General features: G+C 43.3%; 1 protein-coding gene across 2 annotated transcripts in view; it reads left to right on the top strand.

Annotated features, from left to right (window-relative positions):
* The first annotated feature begins 1,577 nt into the window (after positions 1 to 1,577).
* SPMAP2 (sperm microtubule associated protein 2) overlaps positions 1,578 to 21,323 on the top strand; it is a 115,705-nt gene continuing 95,959 nt past the window's right edge. For both annotated transcript variants that reach the window (XM_073660651.1, XM_073660650.1), the window contains exons 1-6: positions 1,578 to 1,712; positions 2,476 to 2,571; positions 7,888 to 7,934; positions 19,183 to 19,249; positions 19,355 to 19,481; positions 19,571 to 19,727. In XM_073660651.1, coding sequence (XP_073516752.1) covers positions 2,483 to 2,571; positions 7,888 to 7,934; positions 19,183 to 19,249; positions 19,355 to 19,481; positions 19,571 to 19,727 — 487 coding nt within the window. In that variant the 5' untranslated portion in view covers positions 1,578 to 1,712; positions 2,476 to 2,482. The remainder of the gene's footprint in view (positions 1,713 to 2,475; positions 2,572 to 7,887; positions 7,935 to 19,182; positions 19,250 to 19,354; positions 19,482 to 19,570; positions 19,728 to 21,323) is intronic.

Genomic DNA, 21,323 nt, shown 5'->3' with positions numbered 1-21,323 from the left:
CGCCTACAGGGTCCTTTATACCCAGTAGGGATCACCGGCATTCCAGGAGGACTACAAGTCCCTGGCAGACCTGAAGCTAGACCCATTACAGGACCAGGAACCACAAAGGCCCCAGCGTTACCAGGGATAGTGGTCACCAGCAGAAGGTCCTACTACCGAGCGACAGGTGAAGGAACAGCACGACACATATGCTAGGCCCAGTTGCAGGCTGGCCAGGAGCATACAGAGAGGCAGACACGGACCAGGAGGCCTTATACCCGCTCACTGGGGAGAAGTCCTGAAGTGCACCCATCCTACTGAGTACCCTGGACTGTACCTGACATCTGCACCAGTAAAGGTATTGAAGCGAATCCCCAGTCTCTGTCAGTTACTCCTGCTTCGCCATCCGCCTGCACTACAAGTCCCAGCATCACCACCATCAAACTCCACACTGCCCCGCGGGCCCGCTCCGCCTGTGGGGAGCAGAAACATTCCAGCGGCCATCCCATCACCCCCCGGAGGTGGGTGGGTAATCCTTACCAGGTACCACAGGTGGCGTCACAAACTATTTATTTTATTTCTATCTCTATCCAAGTTCCAATCCCCTTTTTGGTTGAGCGCCCTGGGCCACGGACTGAGCCAGCCACTGTGACATACCCCCCCCCCCCCCAGCATCCATAGGCCCGGCTGCCGAGTACCCCATTGCCCTCGGGGCGCGTCACAGATACTGCCATTATGTTCACAGAATCAACAGCAGGAGGATGATGGCGGTAATAAACATCTGCACTCCTGCTGCAACTGCCGAGATCGGAGAAAATTCTGATCCAGACACTGGTGGACACACAGAAAAGGGCCCCTGTGCAATAACAGTGTATGGGCCCCTTGCAGTCCAATAGCTCCTCACCTGTTTTGGAGGTGGAAATGAGGCCCCCTTACCTCTTGGGCCCCTCTGCGACTGCATAGGTTGCATCAATGATATGTCCACCCCTGGATCCAGGCAGAACCTCTTGTAGACATGATCACCAGCCTCAGCAACATTACTGGGACTGGCGTCACTATACAAATGGCATGAGACCAAATAAAAGGCTCTGGCCTGTCCCTTGAAAAAGTCTTTTAGAGTAAATCATTAGTACTGGTAGGTGTGGCAGGTGTCCAACGTACATGTGCATGAGGCTGGAGTATGAATAGGTAAAATAATTGTCTATGCATAGTGGCAGTAGGGTGGGCCCTGTGGAACCAACACACTCCAGTCCGACACTGATTGGACACCTTTGGAAACAGAAACATGTTAGTTGTATATATTTAGATTTGAATAGTTTGCCAATGCCTGGAAAGCTATTGGAAATGTAAAATACTAATATAAAAAGGAGAGTACATTTTCAGCTCCTATTAAGCACATTAAACCGTACATGTATATATCATCTACACGACAAAAATGCAAGGATCTTTTTTCTTTCTTCAATTATCGTTTGCAATCATTAATATATGTGCACATTATATAAAGTCAAACCCGTACACGTTAATTTGCACATCTTCAGCACTGTGAAAACTAAAGACGACAATGTAAATGATTCATAATCTGCCAGTAAAATAAACGTGAGGAAATCCGAGGCAGGGGAGGCCATTCTCAGATGTCACCCATTCATGAGTCTTGTTCCTGCCACATGACATTCTCTGCTGAGTCTCCCAGCAACACAGACAGCATGACACAGGAGCCGAGTCTGCTGCCCGAGGTAAGGCTGGGTGTACATGGGTTCCAGATATACTTGATATATTGGATGCAATATGGCTACCTCTTCATGGACTGCCCAGCTGAAGGCTCAGAGTACATGATGTATTGAGAGATAAGGAAGTCACTGTACAAACACCAATATTATGTCTTTCTGTCTCAGACAGCTGAGCAAACAAGCTAGTGAGATGAGGATTTACTTAAGAGCATATGCTGAGAAACCCCAAGGTGTCGGCAGTTTTTGTGAAAATAATTATCACCTAGTAATGTAAATATTACCTTATAATGCATGATGTTATAATAATATATGTGTAGATGTAAACAGCGGACCCAAATTGATTAACCCTTTCAGGACCCGGACACTTTTTTTTTTCCTCGCCCTTTGTTACAAGAGCCATAACTTTTTTTTATCTTTCCATAGCCATATGAGGGCTTGTTTTTAGTGAACGAGGTGTAGTATTGAAGGACACTTTTCATTTTATCTTATAATGTACTGGAAACCGGGGAAAAATCCATGTGGACAATGATGGCGTGATACCAAATCTATAAAAATTTTTAATACATTTTAGTGGTTAAATAAATTCAGAACCTTGTTAAAAAAATAATGTGTCGTCATTGTCTGAGACCCGTCAGAAACTTATAAGGACCTGTGTGAGGGCTTGTTGCATTTTGAGGCACATAATGCAAAATGGTCTATATAACTAATGCAATAATATTAATAACCTGTTGTATTCTGAACATTTTTACAATGACTTATTTCTTTTCAGATTCACAATGTGTGAAACTCAAGTCTCTTTGTCCACAGATGCTCGACTTGATCATCTTGCTTGTCCCAAGGTGAATTGCCTAAAATATCGAGACAGGTCAGTACATTCAAAGTGATTTTCAAAGAATTAAAGAGGACTTTTCACAAAATTTTCAACGTTGAACTTGTCACACAATGTAATAGTGGCTGCAGAGCAAAATAAAACGTTTTTTTTTTTTAATTTTGTCTCTCTATGGCGGAGATATGAGCATTCAATGTATTTGGCACCTAATGAGTCCAAGTGGGTGTTATCATAATATTTTTAACTGTACCTCTCCCTATATAAGCTGCACAATCATCAGCAGGCAGAAAGTGAAGACGCCCGCACCATAGCTTAGGTTTCTTAGTGTTTGGGCGCAGTCAGACGGCCGTAAAAATTAGACTTAGATCGGCCTGCAGTGCACAGACTGGCCGTGGCTCTCTCGAACCAAGCGTGACAGATGCATAGAAATATATGACGCTGTCACGCTTGGGTCAGAAGAGCAGCCGGCCAGTCCGTGCATTGCGATTCGATCTTAGTTCAATTTTTACGGCTGTCTGACTGCGCCCTCTGAGGAATAATGATACTGTCTCTTCTCTGGGCATTGGCTTCACGTGCTACTGCACAGGTGCTGACGAGTCACCGGTACTTCCGCTCACAGCATTCTCCGGCGTGCAGAAACCCTTAATAAAAACCTTTATTTCAAATATTCTAGCATACTTATCAGTAATAAAAGTAGTTCTAAAATCTTGCAGTGTTGATGTTGACCACTGAGCCTCAGTAGAGTAAGTCCCAAAATTACAGGCAGAATTACAATAAAAGCTCAGGCCTCTATGATAAAGTTGGTGGCAGATAACATGGGGTCTACTACCATTAATAGGTGGTGGTTATAGGTCACCTCCTCATTCTTCCTGTCAGTGACTTCTGCACATCAACCATGCCAACAATATTCTTCCATAGAAATCAATGAGTCTTCTCCAGTTTCCTTTATATATTGTTGAAATTATAGGTTTAAGCAAAACCTATCATGTCCCCAAACACTATTAACCTGCATATATGGGGTTAATCTGCAAGTTAAAAGTGTTCCAAAGCTGTGCGGCCACCGTATTGAAAGCCTGGCTAAGGGAGAAAATAAACTTTATTCCTCTCGGAGGTTGCCAGCTTTCAGTCATAGAGGCAGTACATAGAGAGCGGCAGCTGTTTGCACGCCCCTGCACTCTGACTGACAGCCATCTCTGTGATGAATACTAAATACACGGAGTCCCAGTCCACTAAAAGTTCAAAAAGTTTTATTCAACAATCCACAATACAACAAGGCATACATATATATATAACTCAATAATCATGTATCAATACAAAGTCAATTAGAACAGAGACACAGGTACTAAAGCATGTGTATCACACACACATTGCTAGGTCAGGGGGAGTATATAATTCAATCCATAATTATGTAAAGTGCAAATGCATATAGAATTCTCATAATCAATCGTATGATAGGATGCAAAAGGACCATCTATGTTGCCACCAGTTATGCAAATAGTAAGTGTATACTTTGATTATGTATTCCCTGTAATTACCGCACTAATAGCACAAAGAAAAATCCCGCATTCATACACACTAATATAAAACACTCTTACCCATAGTTTCTCCATGTGTGGTAAGATGCTGACAGGCACAACGCGCGTTTTGCATTGGCTTCCTCAGGAGGCTATAGTCTATTGTGTGTCCACGCTAACCTTTATAAAGTCCCCACCACAGGTGTATGTAATTCCGGAATTAGATACGGCGCATGTGTACTGATGTATGAGCCGGAAATTGCATCACTTTCGGCAGCCCCTCTGACGATGCGGGTCATGGGAAATTTCCCAGTGACATCATTGTCATCACATTCAGGATTGCAATGACAGATAACACTGTTATGCACAGTTTATAACACAGGATCTATTATTCCCAATAGGTGATGTCACAGCTCAACCTGCTTACCTTCCATTCACAATGACCTCTGTGTATGCTCATTAAATACTGCAATGCAAAAAATATGGGGACCGATACATCAAGACTGGCGTAGCGCATGCTCGCACAATGCCCGTCTTGTTGGAGTACAAGCCACTTAATGAATTAGCTACTCTTCTGAGTGGCATGCCCTCCATGTGCCATGGCAAAAATGCTACTCCAGTCAGTGACTGGAGTAGCATTTCTAGCGTACAAAACGCCTGCACTTTTGATGAATGTGACAGCTGGGTATGGACATGCCCCTTCCCACCCGGCTTTTACGCTGCCTCGCCTATTTTGATGAAGATGATTCAAACTGGCCAGAAAATGCCAAAAGTTGCAGCATTTTTACACATCTCCCAGTTAAGCAAACATTTTGTGATTTTTCAAAATTTTTATGCCAGTTTTCTGGAGTAAAAGATTTGATGAATCGGCCCCAGGGCCTTTGTCTATTGCGGCTAATGTATATGTGGCTTTTCTAAAAGAACAGCAAGTATGAGTCTAAAATAGCCCAAGTGGCCAATATGAAAATTGCTGAATTTCTAATTTTTTTTTTTTAACACCGGTTATGAAGAAACATTGCAAACATTTTAGTAAAATACATTTAAACAGTAGATAATTTTCTAGTGAAGCTTCCCTTCTACAGACCGAAACTGCAGCTCATTGGCAATAGACTGCCCCATGATCATTTACAGAAAATGGAATCAAATCATCTACAATAAGAAAATAAACCACAGACTAAGAATGACAAATATGCTTCAATATTTGGTTTAAAGGGATCCTGCCAGAAACTGTTAACCACCTACCCCCAAGTTATTTACATGACTGTTTAGCCCTTGAAGATATAAGCCAGTTGATTCCTTTATTATGTCAAAGTGCTGCTCCCCCAGCAAGAAATTGTGTTTTGAAGCTGTGTCTAGAAGTGCATAGGTGCGTGATGATGCACTTTTAGCTTCGTGGTCTCATGCAGTTTTTCCTACCTAGCAGCACACTCTCCTGGCTGATTGACAGGTCAGGGGCCATGTACCAGAGCACATAACCTGTATATCAGTCAGAGGAGGTTGCTGCTAGGTAGGAAATACTGTGTGAGGCAGAGAAGCTACAGTAAAAGTGCATCATCATGCACCTATGCACTTCCAGATACATATATATAGAACTTAAAAAAAGTGATTTCTTGCTGCTGGAGCAGTGCTTTGAGATCATAAAGAAATCTACTAGTTCATCTCTTAAACAGCTGTACAATCATATTAATGGTTTTGGGGGTAAAGGTTTCTGACAAATTCCCTTTATAATAATTTAGTAATATAGGTGATATATTCTCCTTAAACTGTCTGAGACATTTTGTATGTTACTGTAATGTTTATACTCAAATTTATCATTATGATCTTAAATTATTTGGTTCCCTTAGGAAATCCTCTCTATTTTCAACCTCAATTGTTGCAGAATTGTTCCTCGCACCATTCAGCACTAATCACATTTAAGACCTGCGCTGATAAATATAAATACCAGCCACTGGATTGACAATAGCACTTATTTTTTGTTACTGGGTAGTTATTATTTCTTATTATTGTGCATTTAATTACATGCTATTAGTGTCACATCTCTTATAGAGCACAATGAGACTGTAATTACAGGTGACCCTAGCTAACAAGCATTCTAAATGCCAGAATGTTTGGAAATCCATTAATTAGTGTGTTAGTCTCTTATGTCTATGACTACCCTCACGTGACTTGCAACAAACACAGGAAGTCTCAAATTGCTCTCAGCGCTCTCCAGGAATATCTTTTTAATTGATAATGACCTTGCAATAATACAAATACAGCATCAAGTTACTTTTAAGGCGATGAAAGATCTCATTTATGGTTGGTGTATGCAGCCCTGTATTATCCATGGCTCTATACTGTGCTGCGTATGCCTCTAACTTTGCTTTCTACAAATCATTGCAAATCAATCCATCCCTTATTAACACATATACAGCCTGCTGGTCACCCTGAAAGTTCACTATGCTTTTTATTACCATTAGGCTATATTCACACAATCCAAGTGCTGTTAGTCAAAACACTGACAGCACTCTGACCAATGTTATGCAATAGTGATGACCGCTTTTTCACACGTATCAAATGTGTGAATGAAAAAAAAATGGAACATGCACTAGTCACTTCCGTATTTCGGATGAGACTTGACTATTTAAGGCTATGTGCCCACGAAGCAGAAATGCGGCTGATTTTTTCTGCATCTCCCTGGCAGGAAAAATGCATGTGGATTTTACATGCGTTTTTCCTGCCAGGTAGAAGCGTTTGTCAAGCGTTTTTGCATGCATTTCTGCATGCGGGTTATCAAGCGCTTTTCCAAGCGATTTTAACATCACTTGGAAAGTGCTTGACAACTTGGTCACACTATATAAATCCATGCAACTGGCATGGATTTATATACTGTGACCAACTTAGTTAAAAAAAAGAATAAAAATGGTAAAAAATAAAAAAAAAACATTATACTTACCTTCTGATGGCCGCTGGTCTCCTTCTCCGGTCTCCCCAGCGGCTCGCGACGGTCTAAAAGGACCTTCCATGACGTCATTTAGTCATGTGACAGGTCACGCGACCGCCGATGTCAGCGGTCGCGTGACCCGTCACATGACTAAATGACGTCATGGAAGGTCCTTTTAGACCATCGCGAGCCGCCGGGGAGCCAGGACGCATCACTAAGGAGACCGGGGGCCATCAGAAGGTGAGTATAATGTTTTTTTCAATTTTAAATTCTTTTTTTTTACAGGTACTATGGTTCCCCGGTCTGGAGGAGAGTCTCCTCTTCTCCAGACCCGGGTACCATCCGCACATTGAATCGCTTAATATCCGCATGTGCACATGTAGTCATGTGGATATTAAGCGATTCAATGCAAGTCAATGGCGGTAATTACGCTGCGTGTCCGCAAAATTAATGGACATGCTGCGTATTTTTCCGCAATGATAATCCGTAGCGGAAATTTCCGCAGCATGTGCACAGCACATGCGGATTATCATTGGGGACCATGGGGCACGTAATATCAAGCGTTTTTAAGCATTTTCGCTGCGGAAATTCCGCTGCAAAAACGCTTGAAAAATGCATAGTGGGCACGCAGCCTAAGTCTATGGGAGTGCAAAAAAAAAAAATCGGATCCCATACAGATCAACTGCATGGCATTCGTTTTTACAAATACATTGCAATTCTTAGCATAGGAAACTGTATTTACTTTTGTAAATGTTAATAACTGCTGATGTATAAAAGCAAATGGCATATGGATTGCATACAGATGAAAACAGATAAAAATCAGATGATTTTTTTTATACGCTCGTGTGAACTTAGGCTTATGTCCAGAATATTCATGTATACGTGGAATGAATGTTTCTATATAATGTGTTGCAGGCCATCTGTATACTGGCAGGACAAGACAGACATACATTCTACTTGTAGTAAGTTCCTACACAATAACCCTTGTATTCCGAAAATGTATGTTTCAAACAAGATTACAAGGCCTTGACATTTTTGTTTGGGGAATTTCTCAGAATGGTCTTACTAGGAATTCATCTTCATAAATGGGTATTATTAGATAGTGCTTGTAAATACGAGCAATTGCGGAATTTGAAGATTATTAAAATTTTCAGCCGTTCTTGAGAGATTAATTTAACACTTTTTTTATTTAATGCTCGTTGCCTTGGAAACCAACCACTGCTGCTAGACAGCAGAACTGTTAGAACCCTCCTGTTTGTTTTTTCCATCTTGTGTTTTGCGGTCACGTGACCATCTGCCTTTATATTCCAGCTCCACCCTCCTGGCTGTGCTGGACTTCAGTGTTGTTTTGACTGTTTCTCTAGCCAGGTGCTTCGGTGCCTTTCTCTGTCAGTTTGCTTGGTCCTTCTGGGACCTCTAGTACCTTTTTGTCAGTTTGTCTTTTTGTGTTCTGCAACAACTTCTCTGTTTAGGAGGTGTCCCATTTTTGTTCCAGTCCTTAGTTCTTTTAGGGACCCCTCCCCTTAGGCTATAGGTCTTCGTTCAGAGTAGCCGAGGACTAAGGCGGGTCTGTTCGCTAGGAACAGGCAGCCCGCTACATCATAGGGATTCAGCTTAGTCTTACTGTAGGGACAGCTTTCCCCTTCTTTCCTTAGTACATGTTGCAGATCATAACAGTAAGTCCAGCCCAAAAAATTAAAAGGAAAGAAATTCGGGGATCAGTATGGTTTCCGTCCAGGATTTGCCTCAACGCTTGCAGGGATTGTCTCTGGAGGTGGCCGAGCTCCAGCAACACGTGAGTAGCTGTTCTGGAGCGCATTTTGTGGAACCCAAGGTAGGACTGCCTGATGTTTTTTATGGCAAACAGCAAGATTTTTTTTCCTTTAAAAATGCTTGTTTGTTATATTTTCCTTTGAGACCAAGGTCCTCTGGGAATGAATCACAGTGCATTGGTTTTATTATGTCACTTTTGCGCAATGAACCACAGGGGTGGGCCTTTTCTCTCCAATCTAATGATTCATGCTTAAGGTCTGTAGAAGAATTTTTTTCTGCTATGGGGCTATTATATGATAATCCTGATCGAATCTCATCAGCTGAGGCAGAACTCAGGCGTTTGAATCAGGGGTCAGGTGATGTTGAAAATTATTGCACACACTTCAGAAGATGGGCTTCAGAAGTCAAATGGAATGATCCTGCTTTGAAATGTTTATTTCTTGCTGGTCTGAGTGAAAGGGTTAAGGATTTGCTAATTGCATTCCCCGCACCTGAGACTCTGCAGGATGACATGCAATTAGCTGTTCATGTGGACAGGAGGCTGAGGTCCAGGCTTAATGAGGTAAAGACTCCTGTAATGTCAGGTCCTAGTCCCCAGAAAATCTGCTCAGATGTCAGAGAACCGATGGAGGTTGGGGCGATGTCACTTCGCTCTCAGGAAAGAGACCGGAGGTTTACTGAGGGATTGTGTCTTTATTGTGGTAAAGCTGACCATTTGATTAAGTATTGTGAGCTTCGTTTAAGTAAAGAGAAAAAAAAGGTCTGGTACGCCTGTATAGCTTGTTTACGCTCTGCAGGAGTATTTCTTTCAGGGAGTACTACTTTGCAGGAAGATTTGATTGAATTTCAGGTATTTGTGGATTGTGGTTCAACACTTAATGTGATTGATAAAGGGTTTTTGGAAAAACTTAAATTGAAATCCAAACCTTTGTCATCACCTATTTCTGTGATTGCAATTGATAACGCTCCCTTGAAATGTATTACTCACAAGGTTGCTGCATTTCCCCTCACTATCAATGGAGTTCACCAAGAAATTTTGGACTTGGTTGTATTGGATAATTTACCCTCTCCGGTTTTTCTAGGATTGCCTTGGTTAAAACTGCACAATCCTGTATTGGACTGGTGTACTAATGTGATTAAGTCTTGGAGTCCGAAGTGCTATGATAAATGTTGTAATGGTCGCATTGCGGCTGTGGAAAAAGGGGAATTACCGGTACCTATTCAAGATTTTTGGAGGGTTTTTTCGGGTGAAGAGTCGCAAGTTTTACCTCCTCATAGGGATTAGGATTGCACCATTGAGTTTGTTCCGGGAGCTACTCTTCCCAAGAGTCGCTTGTTTAATCTGACTATCCCTGAAAGAAAGGCCTTAGAGGAATACATACTGACTAGCCTGGCTGCTGGTCACATTAGACCTTCTAAGTCGCCTGTGGCAGTTGGATTTTTCTTTGTTAAAAAAAAGGGCGGGGGTTTACGTCCATGTCTGGATTTTCGTGAAATTAATAAGAAAACTGTACGCAATTCCTACCCATTGCCGTTAATTCCTGACTTGTTTAACCAGTTAGTGGGGGCCAAGTGGTTCTCTAAAATTGATCTCCGGGGGGCATACAATTTGTTACGAGTGAAGGAGGGTGATGAATGGAAAACTGCTTTTAACACTCCGGTAGGTCATTTTGAGAATCTGGTGATGCCTTTTGGTCTTACCAATGCACCTGCATTTTTTCAGAACCTTATTAGTGACATCCTGAGACCTTTGATTGGTAAGAAAGTGGTTGTGTATTTGAATGACATTTTGATTTATTCACCAGATTTAGAGTCCCATTGGCAGGGTGTACGTGAAGTTTTGCAGTTATTGAGTGATAATTCACTCTTTGCTAAGCTGGAGAAATGTGAGTTCGCTGTGCAGAAAATTAGTTTTTTGGGCTACATTGTCTCCAGCGAGGGCTTTGAGATGGACCCTGTGAAGGTTCAGGCTGTGCAGGAATGGCCTAGGCCTATTGGTTTGAAATCTATACAGAGATTTTTGGGTTTTGCCAATTATTACAGGAAATTCATTAAGAATTTTTATTTTTCTGTAATTGTTAAGCCTTTAACCAATCTCACCAGGAAAGGTGCGAATACTGTCCAGTGGACTACTGAGGCCATTGAAGCGTTTAAGTATCTCAAAGAGAGGTTCAGTTCTGCCCCTATCCTTATGCAGCCTGATGAGACCAAGCCTTTTTTGGTTGAGGTCGATGCTTCATCGGTGGGGGTCAGAGCAGTTTTGTCTCAGGAGAACAGGGATAGAGTACATCCTTGTGCCTTCTTTTCGGAAAAAAATTCGGAAACCGAACTGAATTATGTTGTTGGAAATCGGGAGTTGCTGGCTATTAAACTCGCATTTGAACATTGGCGTCATTTTTTGGAAGGCGCTAGATTTCCTATTCAGGTTTTCACAGATCATAAGAATTTGATCTATCTGGATGCTGCCAAGCGCTTGAATGCCCGTCAAGCTAGGTGGGCACTTTTTTTTTTCTCGGTTTCATTTTTCTGTTACCGATATCCCTGGTACTAAGAATGTTAAAGCCGATGCTTTATCTCGCAGCTTTTCTCCTACGGTCGGTGCCGAGGAGGAGAGCATTTTACAGAAAGGAGTTGTGGTGGCGGCATTGGACTCCGTTTTGGAGAATGGGATTCTGAAAGCTCAAGGAGATGCCCCATCTAACACTCCCCATTGGAGGTTGTTCGTGCCTAGAACTTTTAGGAGAGATTTGTTTGTGGAGTGTCATGAGTCTCAGTTGGCAGGTCATCCAGGAATTTCGGAGACTAAGAGACTTATCATTCGCAGTTTTTGGTGGCCTGGATGGCAGAAAGAAGTCATCAAGTGTACTGTGTGTGCTAGGTCAAAGGCTTCACATACTCCTGCTGCGGGGTTGCTTTGCCCTCTGGAGGTTCCTATTGCGCCTTGGACGCATCTCACAATGGATTTTATTACTGATCTTCCTGTGTCCGTGGGTTTTACTGTCATCTGGGTGGTCGTGGACCGTTTTAGTAAGATGTGTCATTTGGTTCCATTGATTAAGTTGCCCTGCGCCAAGACACTCGCTAAGGCGTTTGTTAAGGAGATTGTGAAGCTTCATGGCGTTCCCACGGATATTGTTTCTGATAGAGGACCTCAGTTTGTGGCTCGCTTTTGGCGTGATTTTTGTGACAGGTTGGGAGTCCATTTGTCATTTTCGTCTGGGTATCATCCTGAGTCTAGTGGACAGACTGAAAGAAAGAACCAGGATGTTGAACGGTTTTGCGTTGTTTTGTGGCGGACAATCATTAGGTGTGGTGTGAGTTTTTGCCTCTCGCAGAATTTTCTCTTAACAATTACACATCCTCCTCTGCTGGGTGTTCTCCTTTTTTTTGTTGTACTGGGAGACATCCGTCTTTTGGTTCGTTCTCCAAATTGGGATCGGCGGTGCCGGAGGAGGAGAATTTTTCCGGTGATTTGGAGAGAGTTTGAAGTAATGTACGTTGCAACCTTCAAGAGGCTAACAAGAAGTCCAAGAAGTATTTTGACAGGAAACGTAAGGAGGTTTTGTTTACTGTGGGTGACATGGTTTGATTGTCTTCAAAGAACCTGGGGTTGAGGATTCCCTCTAAAAAACTGGGTCCTAAGTTTGTGGGTCCATTTAAAGTGCTTCAGGTTGTTAACCCGTCTGGATGTCCCTACTTCCTGGAAGATTAATCCTGTGTTTCATGTTTCCTTGTTGAAAAAGGCTGATGTATCAGATAGGGATGCCACTGTCACAATTCCTCCTGTGGTGGAAGACGGCGAATATGAAATTTCTCGTATGTTGAATTCTAGATGGCATAGAGGGAGATTACAATATCTTGTCTCCTGGAAGGGTTTCGGTCCCGAAGATAACTCCTGGGTAAAGACGGATGATGTCTCTGCTCCTAGGCTTGTTAAAGCTTTCCACAAGAGGTTTCTGGATAGGCCTGGGCCTGGAGGATCCGGAAGATCCTCATAAAAGAGGGGGTATTGTTAGAACCCTCCTGTTTGTTTTTTTCCATCTTGTGTTTTGCGGTCACATGACCATCTGCCTTTATATTCCAGCTCCGCCCTCCTGGCTGTGCTGGACTTCAGTGTTGTTTTGACTGTTTCTCTAGCCAGGTGCTTCGGTGCCTTTCTCTGTCAGTTCGCTTGGTCCTTCTGGGACCTCTAGTTCCTTTTTGTCAGTTTGTCTTTTTGTGTTCTGCAACAACTTCTCTGTTTAGGAGGTGTCCCATTTTTGTTCCAGTCCTTAGTTCTTTTAGGGACCCCTCCCCTTATGCTATAGGTCTTCGTTCAGATTAGCCGAAGACTAAGGCGGGTCTGTTCGCTAGGAACAGGCAGCCCGCTAAATCATAGGGATTCAGCTTAGTCTTACTGTAGGGACAGCTTTCCCCTTCTTTCCTTAGTTCATGTTTCAGATCATAACAAGAACATGCTCAGCGCTTACAAGCTCTTTTCTATTGAGCATGTAGCACTATTTTAAATCTGGCCAGGATCTCTGGAGTGCACTCTTAGCAGGCAGCTTCAGCGTAGTGCTTACAAGCTAGACAGCATCGGTTGGCTGTCTCCTAGGTAACAAGCTGTAAAGAAAAGTGTTAACCTCTTATTAAAATTTGCTGCTGTTCATGAGATATTGTGACGACACAGCATTTAATCTTAATTATCCAGATGAAAATTCAGAAGGCCAGGAGACAAACGCTATTATCTTTATGTTGACTTTTGAATTTATGTGTTTCTCTTTGGTTGGTCAAGAAACAGACTATTATTTGTATAAGCCTGAATGTTGACACTTGAGTTGCTATTAACTGCAACGTATTGTCTGCTAACTTTGCTAGACAGGGACGCAGGGTCATTGAACAATGGATGCTTGCTAAATATGTCAATTGACCATTGTGTGGGCCCTGTGGCTTGTTGCCCCACAAAACAGAGAAGGACGAACTATGCAGATTGATTAAATGCTCAAATATTGAGAGTTAAACTCATCCCACCTCTCCTCTGTCCTGTGTATCATGACCTGAGCCACAGATGTGGAAATAAAAAGGGATTTCTTTCGTTCTACAAGAAGAATCAGTGTGAATTGCCAGAGCAACAGCTAGGACAACATGGCTCCATCAAGAGAGACACAGATGTGACTCTACAGGATGTCAGCTTAGGGGACTATGGCCCCAGCTGGAAGAATAAAGATCTGCTCCATTGAATATCATTGAACCCATGGATTCGTTTGCGGAAGCTAGGATTGTGACCCTCCGGTCACCTGGTCCCATGGAGGTGTTTGGAGTAGCCAGGTTGGGACCCTCTGGTCACCTGAAACTCATGGATAGGTTTGGGGTAGCCAGGTTCAGACCCTCCTGTCACCTGACCCCATGGATATGTTCAGAGAAGCCAGGTTTGGATCCTCCGGTCACCTGGTCATGTACCTCAATGGACCGTCAGCTTCCTAAGCTTGTCATTTCCTCCTCCCTGTGGGTGCCTGCCAAAAGCGGGGTGCCACTGGTGGGGGTAGTTGGCCCTGGAAGCCCTGGAGTCGCAGCTGCTCTATTTCCAGTGAGTCAGCGGAAGGATGAGACTGTAATTTTGCACCATCTTGGGTATTTGCTGGACTGTTCTATATGTTTTATTGTCTGTTGATAGTTCAATAAAGTATTGCCACACTGTTTTACCCTCACTCTGTGTTGTCTGAGTAGAATTAAACCCACGGAAAAGGAGAACGGGCGTTCAGTGGAATGAGCCTTGGTCCATGCAATCTCGGGCCAAGTGGAAAAACACACTACAGGCTGATCCAACTTTGAGGTAATGTCCTTAAAACAAATCAAATTGAGGCTCAGTATTGTGTGTGGCCTCCACGTGCCTGTATGACCTCCCTACAACGCCTGGGCATGCTCCTGATGAGGTTGCGGATGGTCTCCTGTGGGATCTCCTCCCAGACCTGGACTAAAGCATCCGCCAACTCCTGAACAGTCTGTGGTGCAACGTGACGTTGGTGGATGGAGCGAGACATGATGTCCCAGATGTGCTCAATCGGATTCAGGTCTGGGGAATGAGCGGGCCAGTCCATAGCTTCAATGCCTTCATCTTGCAGGAACTGCTGACACACTCCAGCCACATGAGGTCTGGCATTGTCCTGCATTAGGAGGAACCCAGGGCCAACAGCACCAGCATTTGGTCTCTCAAGGGGTCTGAGGATCTCATCTCGGTACCTAATGGCAGTCAGGCTACGTCTGGCGAGCACATGGAGGGCTGTGCGGCCCTCCAAAGAAATGCCACCCCACACCATTACTGACCCACTGCCAAACCGGTCATGCTGAAGGATGTTGCAGGCAGCAGATTGCTCTCCAAGGCGTCTCCAGACTCTGTCACGTCTGTCACATGTGCTCAGTGTGAACCTGCTTTCATCTGTGAAGAGCACAGGGCGCCAGTGGCGACTTTGCCAATCCTGGTGTTCTGTGACAAATGCCAAGCGTCCTGCACGGTGTTGGGCTGTAAGCACAACCCCCATCTGTGGACATCGGGCCCTCATACCACCCTCATGGAGTCAGTTTCTAACCGTTTGTGCAGACACATGCATATTTGTGGCCTGCTGGAGGTTATTTTGCAGGGCTCTGGCAGTGCTCCTCCTGTTCCTCCTTGCACAAAGGCGGAGGTAGCGGTCCTGCTGCTGGGTTATTGCCCTCCTATGGCCCCCTCCACGTCTCCTGGTGTACTGGCCTGTCTCCTGGTAGCGCCTCCAGCCTCTGGACACTACGCTGACAGACACAGCAAGCCTTCTTGCCACAGCTCACATTGATGTGCCATCCTGGATGAGCTGCACTACCTGAGCAACTTCTGTGGGTTGTAGAGTCCGTCTCATGCTAGCACGAGTGTGAAAGCACAACCAACATTCAAAAGTGACCAAAACATCAGCCAGAAAGCATTGGTACTGAGATATGGTCTGTGGTCCCCACCTGCAGAACCGCTCCTTTATTGAGTGTGTCTTGATAATTGCCAATAATTTCCATCTATTGTCTATTCCATTTGCACAACAGCATGTGAAATTGATTGTCAATCAGTGTTGCTTCCTAAATGGACAGTTTGATTTCACAGAAGTTTGATTTACTTGGCGTTATATTCTGTTGTTTAAGTGTTCCCTTTATTTTTTTGAGCAGTGTATACACTATATACACAGTTGTGCTCAAAAGTTTACATACCCTTGCAGAATTTTTGCTTTCTTGGCCTTGTTTCAGAGAATATGAATGATAACAAAAAAACTTTTTCTCCTCTCATGGTTATTGGTTGGGTGAAGCCATTTATTGTCAAAATACTGTGTGATCTCTTTTTAAATCTTAATGACAACCAAAAACATCCAAATGACACTGATCAAAAGTTCACATAATCCAGTTCTGAATACCGTGTATTGCCCCCTCTAACATAAATGACAGCTTGAAGTCTTTTGTGGTAGTTGTGGATGAGTTCTTTATTTTCTCAGATGGTAAAGCTGCCCATTCTTTTTGGCAAAAAGCCTCCAGTTCCTGTAAATCCCTGGGTTGTCTAGCATGAACTGCGCGCTTGAGATCTCCCCAGAGTGGCTCAATGATATTGAGGTCAGGAGAGTGAGATGGCCACTCAAGAAACTTCACTTTGTTCTGCTGTAGCCTATGACAGGTCGACTTGGCCTTGGGTTTTGGACCGTTGTCATGTTGGAACGTCCAAGTATGTCCCATGCTCAGGTTCCGGGCTGATGAGTGCAAATTTTCCTCCAGTACTTGATGATAACGTGTTGCATTCATCTTTCCTTCAACTTTTACCAAGTTTCCTGTGCCTTTGTAGCTCACACATCCCAAAACATCAGAGATCTACCTTCGTGCTTTACAGTAGGAATGGTGTTCCTTTCATCATAGGCCTTGTTGACCTCTCTCCAAATGTAACATTTATGGTTGTGAACAAAAAAAATTCAATTTTGGTCTCATCACTCCAAATTACCTTGTTCCAGAAGTTTTGAGGCTTGTCTCTGTGCTGTTTGGCGTATTGTAGGCGAGACACTTTGCGGCATTTGTGCAGTAATGGCTTTCTTCTGGCGACTCGACCATGCAGCCCATTTTTCTTCAAGTGCCTCCTTATTGTGCATCTTGAAACAACCACACCATTAGTTTTCAGAGAGTCCTGAATTTCAGCTGGTGTTATATCTGGGTTTTTCTTTGGATCTTGAACAATTTCCCTGGCAGTTGTGGCTGAAATTTTTGTTGGTCTACCTGACCATGGTTTGGTTTTTACAGAGCCCCTGATTTTCCATTCGTTAATCACAATTTAAACGCTGCTGACTGGCATTATCAATTCCTTGGATATCTTTTTGTATCTCTTTCCTGTGCTATACAGTTCAATTACCTTTTCCTGTAGATCCATTGAGAATTCTTTTGCTTTCCCCATGACTCACAATCCAGAAACATCAGTGGCTGGATGAAAGATGCAAGAGTCTGTCTGGATCCCAGAAACTCACTTAGCTTTTATGCACATGCACTGATTACAAGTGAACAGGTCACAGGTGAGGATGTTACCTTTAGTAGAGGTTAAAACCCATTTGTGTCAAAATCTGTGCATGTTATCAGGCCAAAATCACCAGGGTATGTGAACTTTTGATCAGGGTCATTTGGATGTTTTTAGTTGTCATTAAGATTTAAAAAGAGAAAACCCAGTAGTTTGACAATAAATGGCTTCACCCAAACAATAACCACCCAACAAGGCCAAGAAAGCGAAAATTCTACCGGGGTATGTAAACTTTTGAGCACAACTGTGTATATGTATGTATATATATATATATATATATATATATATATATATATATAATATATAAAATTTATATATATTTATATATAATAGTGATTGGTGTTGGAAAAGTACCATATTTTTCAGACCATAAGACACACCTAGGTTTTAGAGGAGGAAAATAGAAAAAAAAATTAAGCAAAAAATGTGGTCATGATGCCCTATTAAGGGGGAGGGGGACTGCTGCTGACACTGTTATAGGAGTAATGCCCCCCAATTCTGTATCTATATCTCCCATCCTGGTATATATGGCCCCCTCCTTCCTGTTATACGTGGCCCCCATCCCCATCCTGGTATGTATGGCACCCTTCATACCTCATCCTCGTATGTATGGCCCCTTTCATCCCTCATCCTGGTATGTACAGCACCCCTCATCCCTCTTCCTGGTATGTATGGCACCCTTCATCCCTTTTCCTGCTATGTATGGCACCATTCATCCCTCATCCTGGTATGCTTGGCACCCCTCATCCTGGTATGCTTAGCACCCCTTATCCTGGTATGCTTGGCACCCTCCGATCCCCATCAGGCTGCACAAAAAAATAAACAATCATACTCACCTCCTCTCTCCTCCACTGCTGCGTCTCGCTCTGCTGCTGACTGGGATCTCACTGTGTGAGCCAAGCATGGCGTAACTGCCATGCACCCTCACACTGTGAGATGCTGTGTCAGAATAGTCATTGCTCCCCACGCCGGGACTGTGTGCATAGGGAGCAGTGACCTTTCACTCACCTTAATAGCATGCACACTGTACCGGCAGCGCGGCTCCTGCTGCCACTCTGCAGTCTGTGTGCCCGCTATTAAAGTCCATGAATATTCACTACAATCCACTCCCATGGGCTGTAGTGAATATTCATGGACTTTAATAGCTGGCACACAGACCGGAGAGCGGCAGCAGGAGCCGAGCTGCCGGAACAGTGTGCGCGCTATTAAGAAGAGTGAATGGTCACTGCTCCCCACGCACACAGTCCCGGCGTGGGGAGCAGTGACTATTCCGGCGCAGTATCTCACAGTGTGAGGGCGCATGGCAGTTACGCCATGCACGGCTCACATAGTGAGTTCCCTGTCGGCAGCAGAGCAGGACGCAGCGCTGGAGGAGAGAGGAGGTGAGTATGATTGTTCATTTTTTTTGTGTGCAGCATGATGGGGATCAGGGGGTGCCAAGCATACCAGGATGAGGGGTGAAAAACATACTAGGAAGAGGGATGAGGGGGGCCATACATATCAGGATGAGGGATGCTATACATACCGGGATGAAAGGTTGCCATACTTACCAGTAGCCACGCTGCAGGTACACTGTGCCCGCTATTAAGGAAAATGAATATTCACTGCTCCCCACGCCCATGTGAATATTCATTTTCTTTAGTAGCGGGCACAGTGTAGGCTGCAGCAGTTGGCTGCTGCCTCCTGCGCCCCGCTCCTCCGCCGCTGCCACTCCCACCACACCCCTCACCACCCACAGCCAAAGTATAAACATATATATCGGACTATAAGACGCACCCCCCGATTTCCTCCAAAATTTTCGAGGAAAAAAATGCGTGTTATAGTCCAAAAAATACGGTAAATATGTGATTTATGAAAAATACAATATGCCAATCTCTGCATTCACTTTCCTCAAACAGGTCTGACTGCAAGGCAAAATGAGTTGGCACAGCACAAAAATGTGAACAAGATGTATAAGGAAGACAGGTGACTACTATTACTACCAATGGAACAGGAAGAGACAGGAGATCACATTTTAGGCAAATACAAAACATATTTTTTTTGTAATTTTATCTAATTATCTGCTTATAGACCCTCTCCAATTTGGCAAGTCAAATCAAGTGCTCTACAGGCAATCCCATCCCCTCGCTTGGAGAAACTCGCACAGGCAAAAAGTATTAGCCAAGAATGGATGGAAGACCGACCTGTATACTCTATGGTACACTGATATTATTCTAACATCTTAGAAAAACAACAGATAATGTTACACAGATGCAAATATTGCATTGTATCTTCAATTCATTGCAGGTGAGTGAAGCAGCCAAAAGTTCATCTGCAAGTCCACGCACTGTGGAGCTAGCCAAACCAAAGGATCGAGCTGACCACTTTATGTCAAGCACAACAAAAAGTCACCAAGAGGAAGGCAATGTGGTAACTCCCACAGCTAGAACTGAGGCTTTAGCAGGTAATGGCAGGTATACACAGTACATAAGAGGTAACAATACTAGCCATGTTACTAAATATCAGACACATTAGCAATCAAATTCTTGGTAAATTTTTAGGAATTCCATAAACCCTGCGAATTATGGGCACTCGCCATTTTACACATTGGAAAATATTGCATCAGCCAGAGTAGTCTCACATGACCTTGGGCAAGGTAGGACAAGTTTCCCAGCAGCCATTTTGTTGTGAATCTGGAAAGTGAGAGAATGTCACAGCTTAATACTTATATGTAGAAGGAAAATGTTGTAGAGCATTTGCGCTTCTGATAAAGGAAGGACAAATCCAAGTGCACACAAGGTTTGCGGTAAATTTGTGTTGTTTGTTGATGTCTACGCGTTTTGAAGACCACTAGCATTGGTTACAACCGTCATTACGAACTTTGACATATCATGTGTCCTTTTTTTGGCTCCATGATCTGAATCCATCTGTATAAATGTGACTGTATCTTGCCAACTTGCATATGTTTTTTGTCCTGAGGAAGTAAGGTACTTGGAAACTCTGTGAAATAAAAGCAATCAATATAAACTGCAAAATCTTGTGTGCATTTGGATTTGTCCTTCCTTTATCAGCAGCGCAGATTCTCCACAACATCTTCCTTCTACGTATATATACATCTGGTCCTAGGACTCGTGGACTTGCAGCAGCTGGAATTACATGCTCTAATATTGTTGTGTGATCACAACATCACCAGGTTAGCATAACTTTTTTACTAATTCATCTTTTATTTGGATCGATGTAAATACTTTTATGCCCAAAAATGGCAAAAGTATTCTCGGAATGATACCTTTATTGGCTAACTAGAAAAAAAAAAAAAAAAAATATATATATATATATATATATATATATTGCATATATATATATATATATATATATATATATTGCATATATATATATATGCAAGCTTTCAGAGCACAGAGGCTCCTTCCTCAGGCAATATTACAAATGAATTGATAAGACAAAAAGGCACAACATTTAAGAGATGTTACAGCAAGACATTTGTTCATGAGGTGTAAGGGGTGATGCCTCCTAATTAGTGTTGAGCGAGCACTAAAATGCTCTAGTGCTCGAAGCTCGGGCCGAGCTCACCGTGATACTCGGGTGCTCGACCCGAGCAACGAGCCCAATGTTAGTCTATGGGAGACCCGAGCATTTTTGCGGCGGCACCCCCGGCAGTCTGTAGAAAGCCTAAAAAGTGCCCAAAACGATAGTGACAGTGCTCAAAAGACATGGGGGCAGCATGGGGATCGCCCCAGGAAGCATTTCTGACCCCCAGGTCACTGCTGTCAACAACGTGGTCAGAGGTATTAAGCCACTTTTACGGGCTCACAGTAAAACGTTCAAAAACTAAACTGAAACGGTTTTCCTGTGAAATATGTTAAGGAATTTCCTTTCCAGGGTAAAGACTTGTGTATAAGGTAAAATAAATAGCCAAAAACAAAAATACTCCTCCACACCTTGGGCTATGTTCACAAGTAGCATTTTTCATGCGTTTTTGCACTTTTGTATTGCTTTCAACCGTGACAAATGCATTCACCGGGAAATGTCATTTTAACATTTT

The sequence above is a fragment of the Phyllobates terribilis genome, unplaced genomic scaffold, assembly GCF_046119375.1.
Source record: "Phyllobates terribilis strain yellow unplaced genomic scaffold, ASM4611937v1 Scaffold_1__5_contigs__length_1240528914, whole genome shotgun sequence".
NCBI classification, from domain to species: Eukaryota; Metazoa; Chordata; class Amphibia; order Anura; family Dendrobatidae; genus Phyllobates; species Phyllobates terribilis.
Note: the sequence above shows the minus strand (reverse complement) of the source record. Positions and strands in the feature narration are given on the sequence as shown.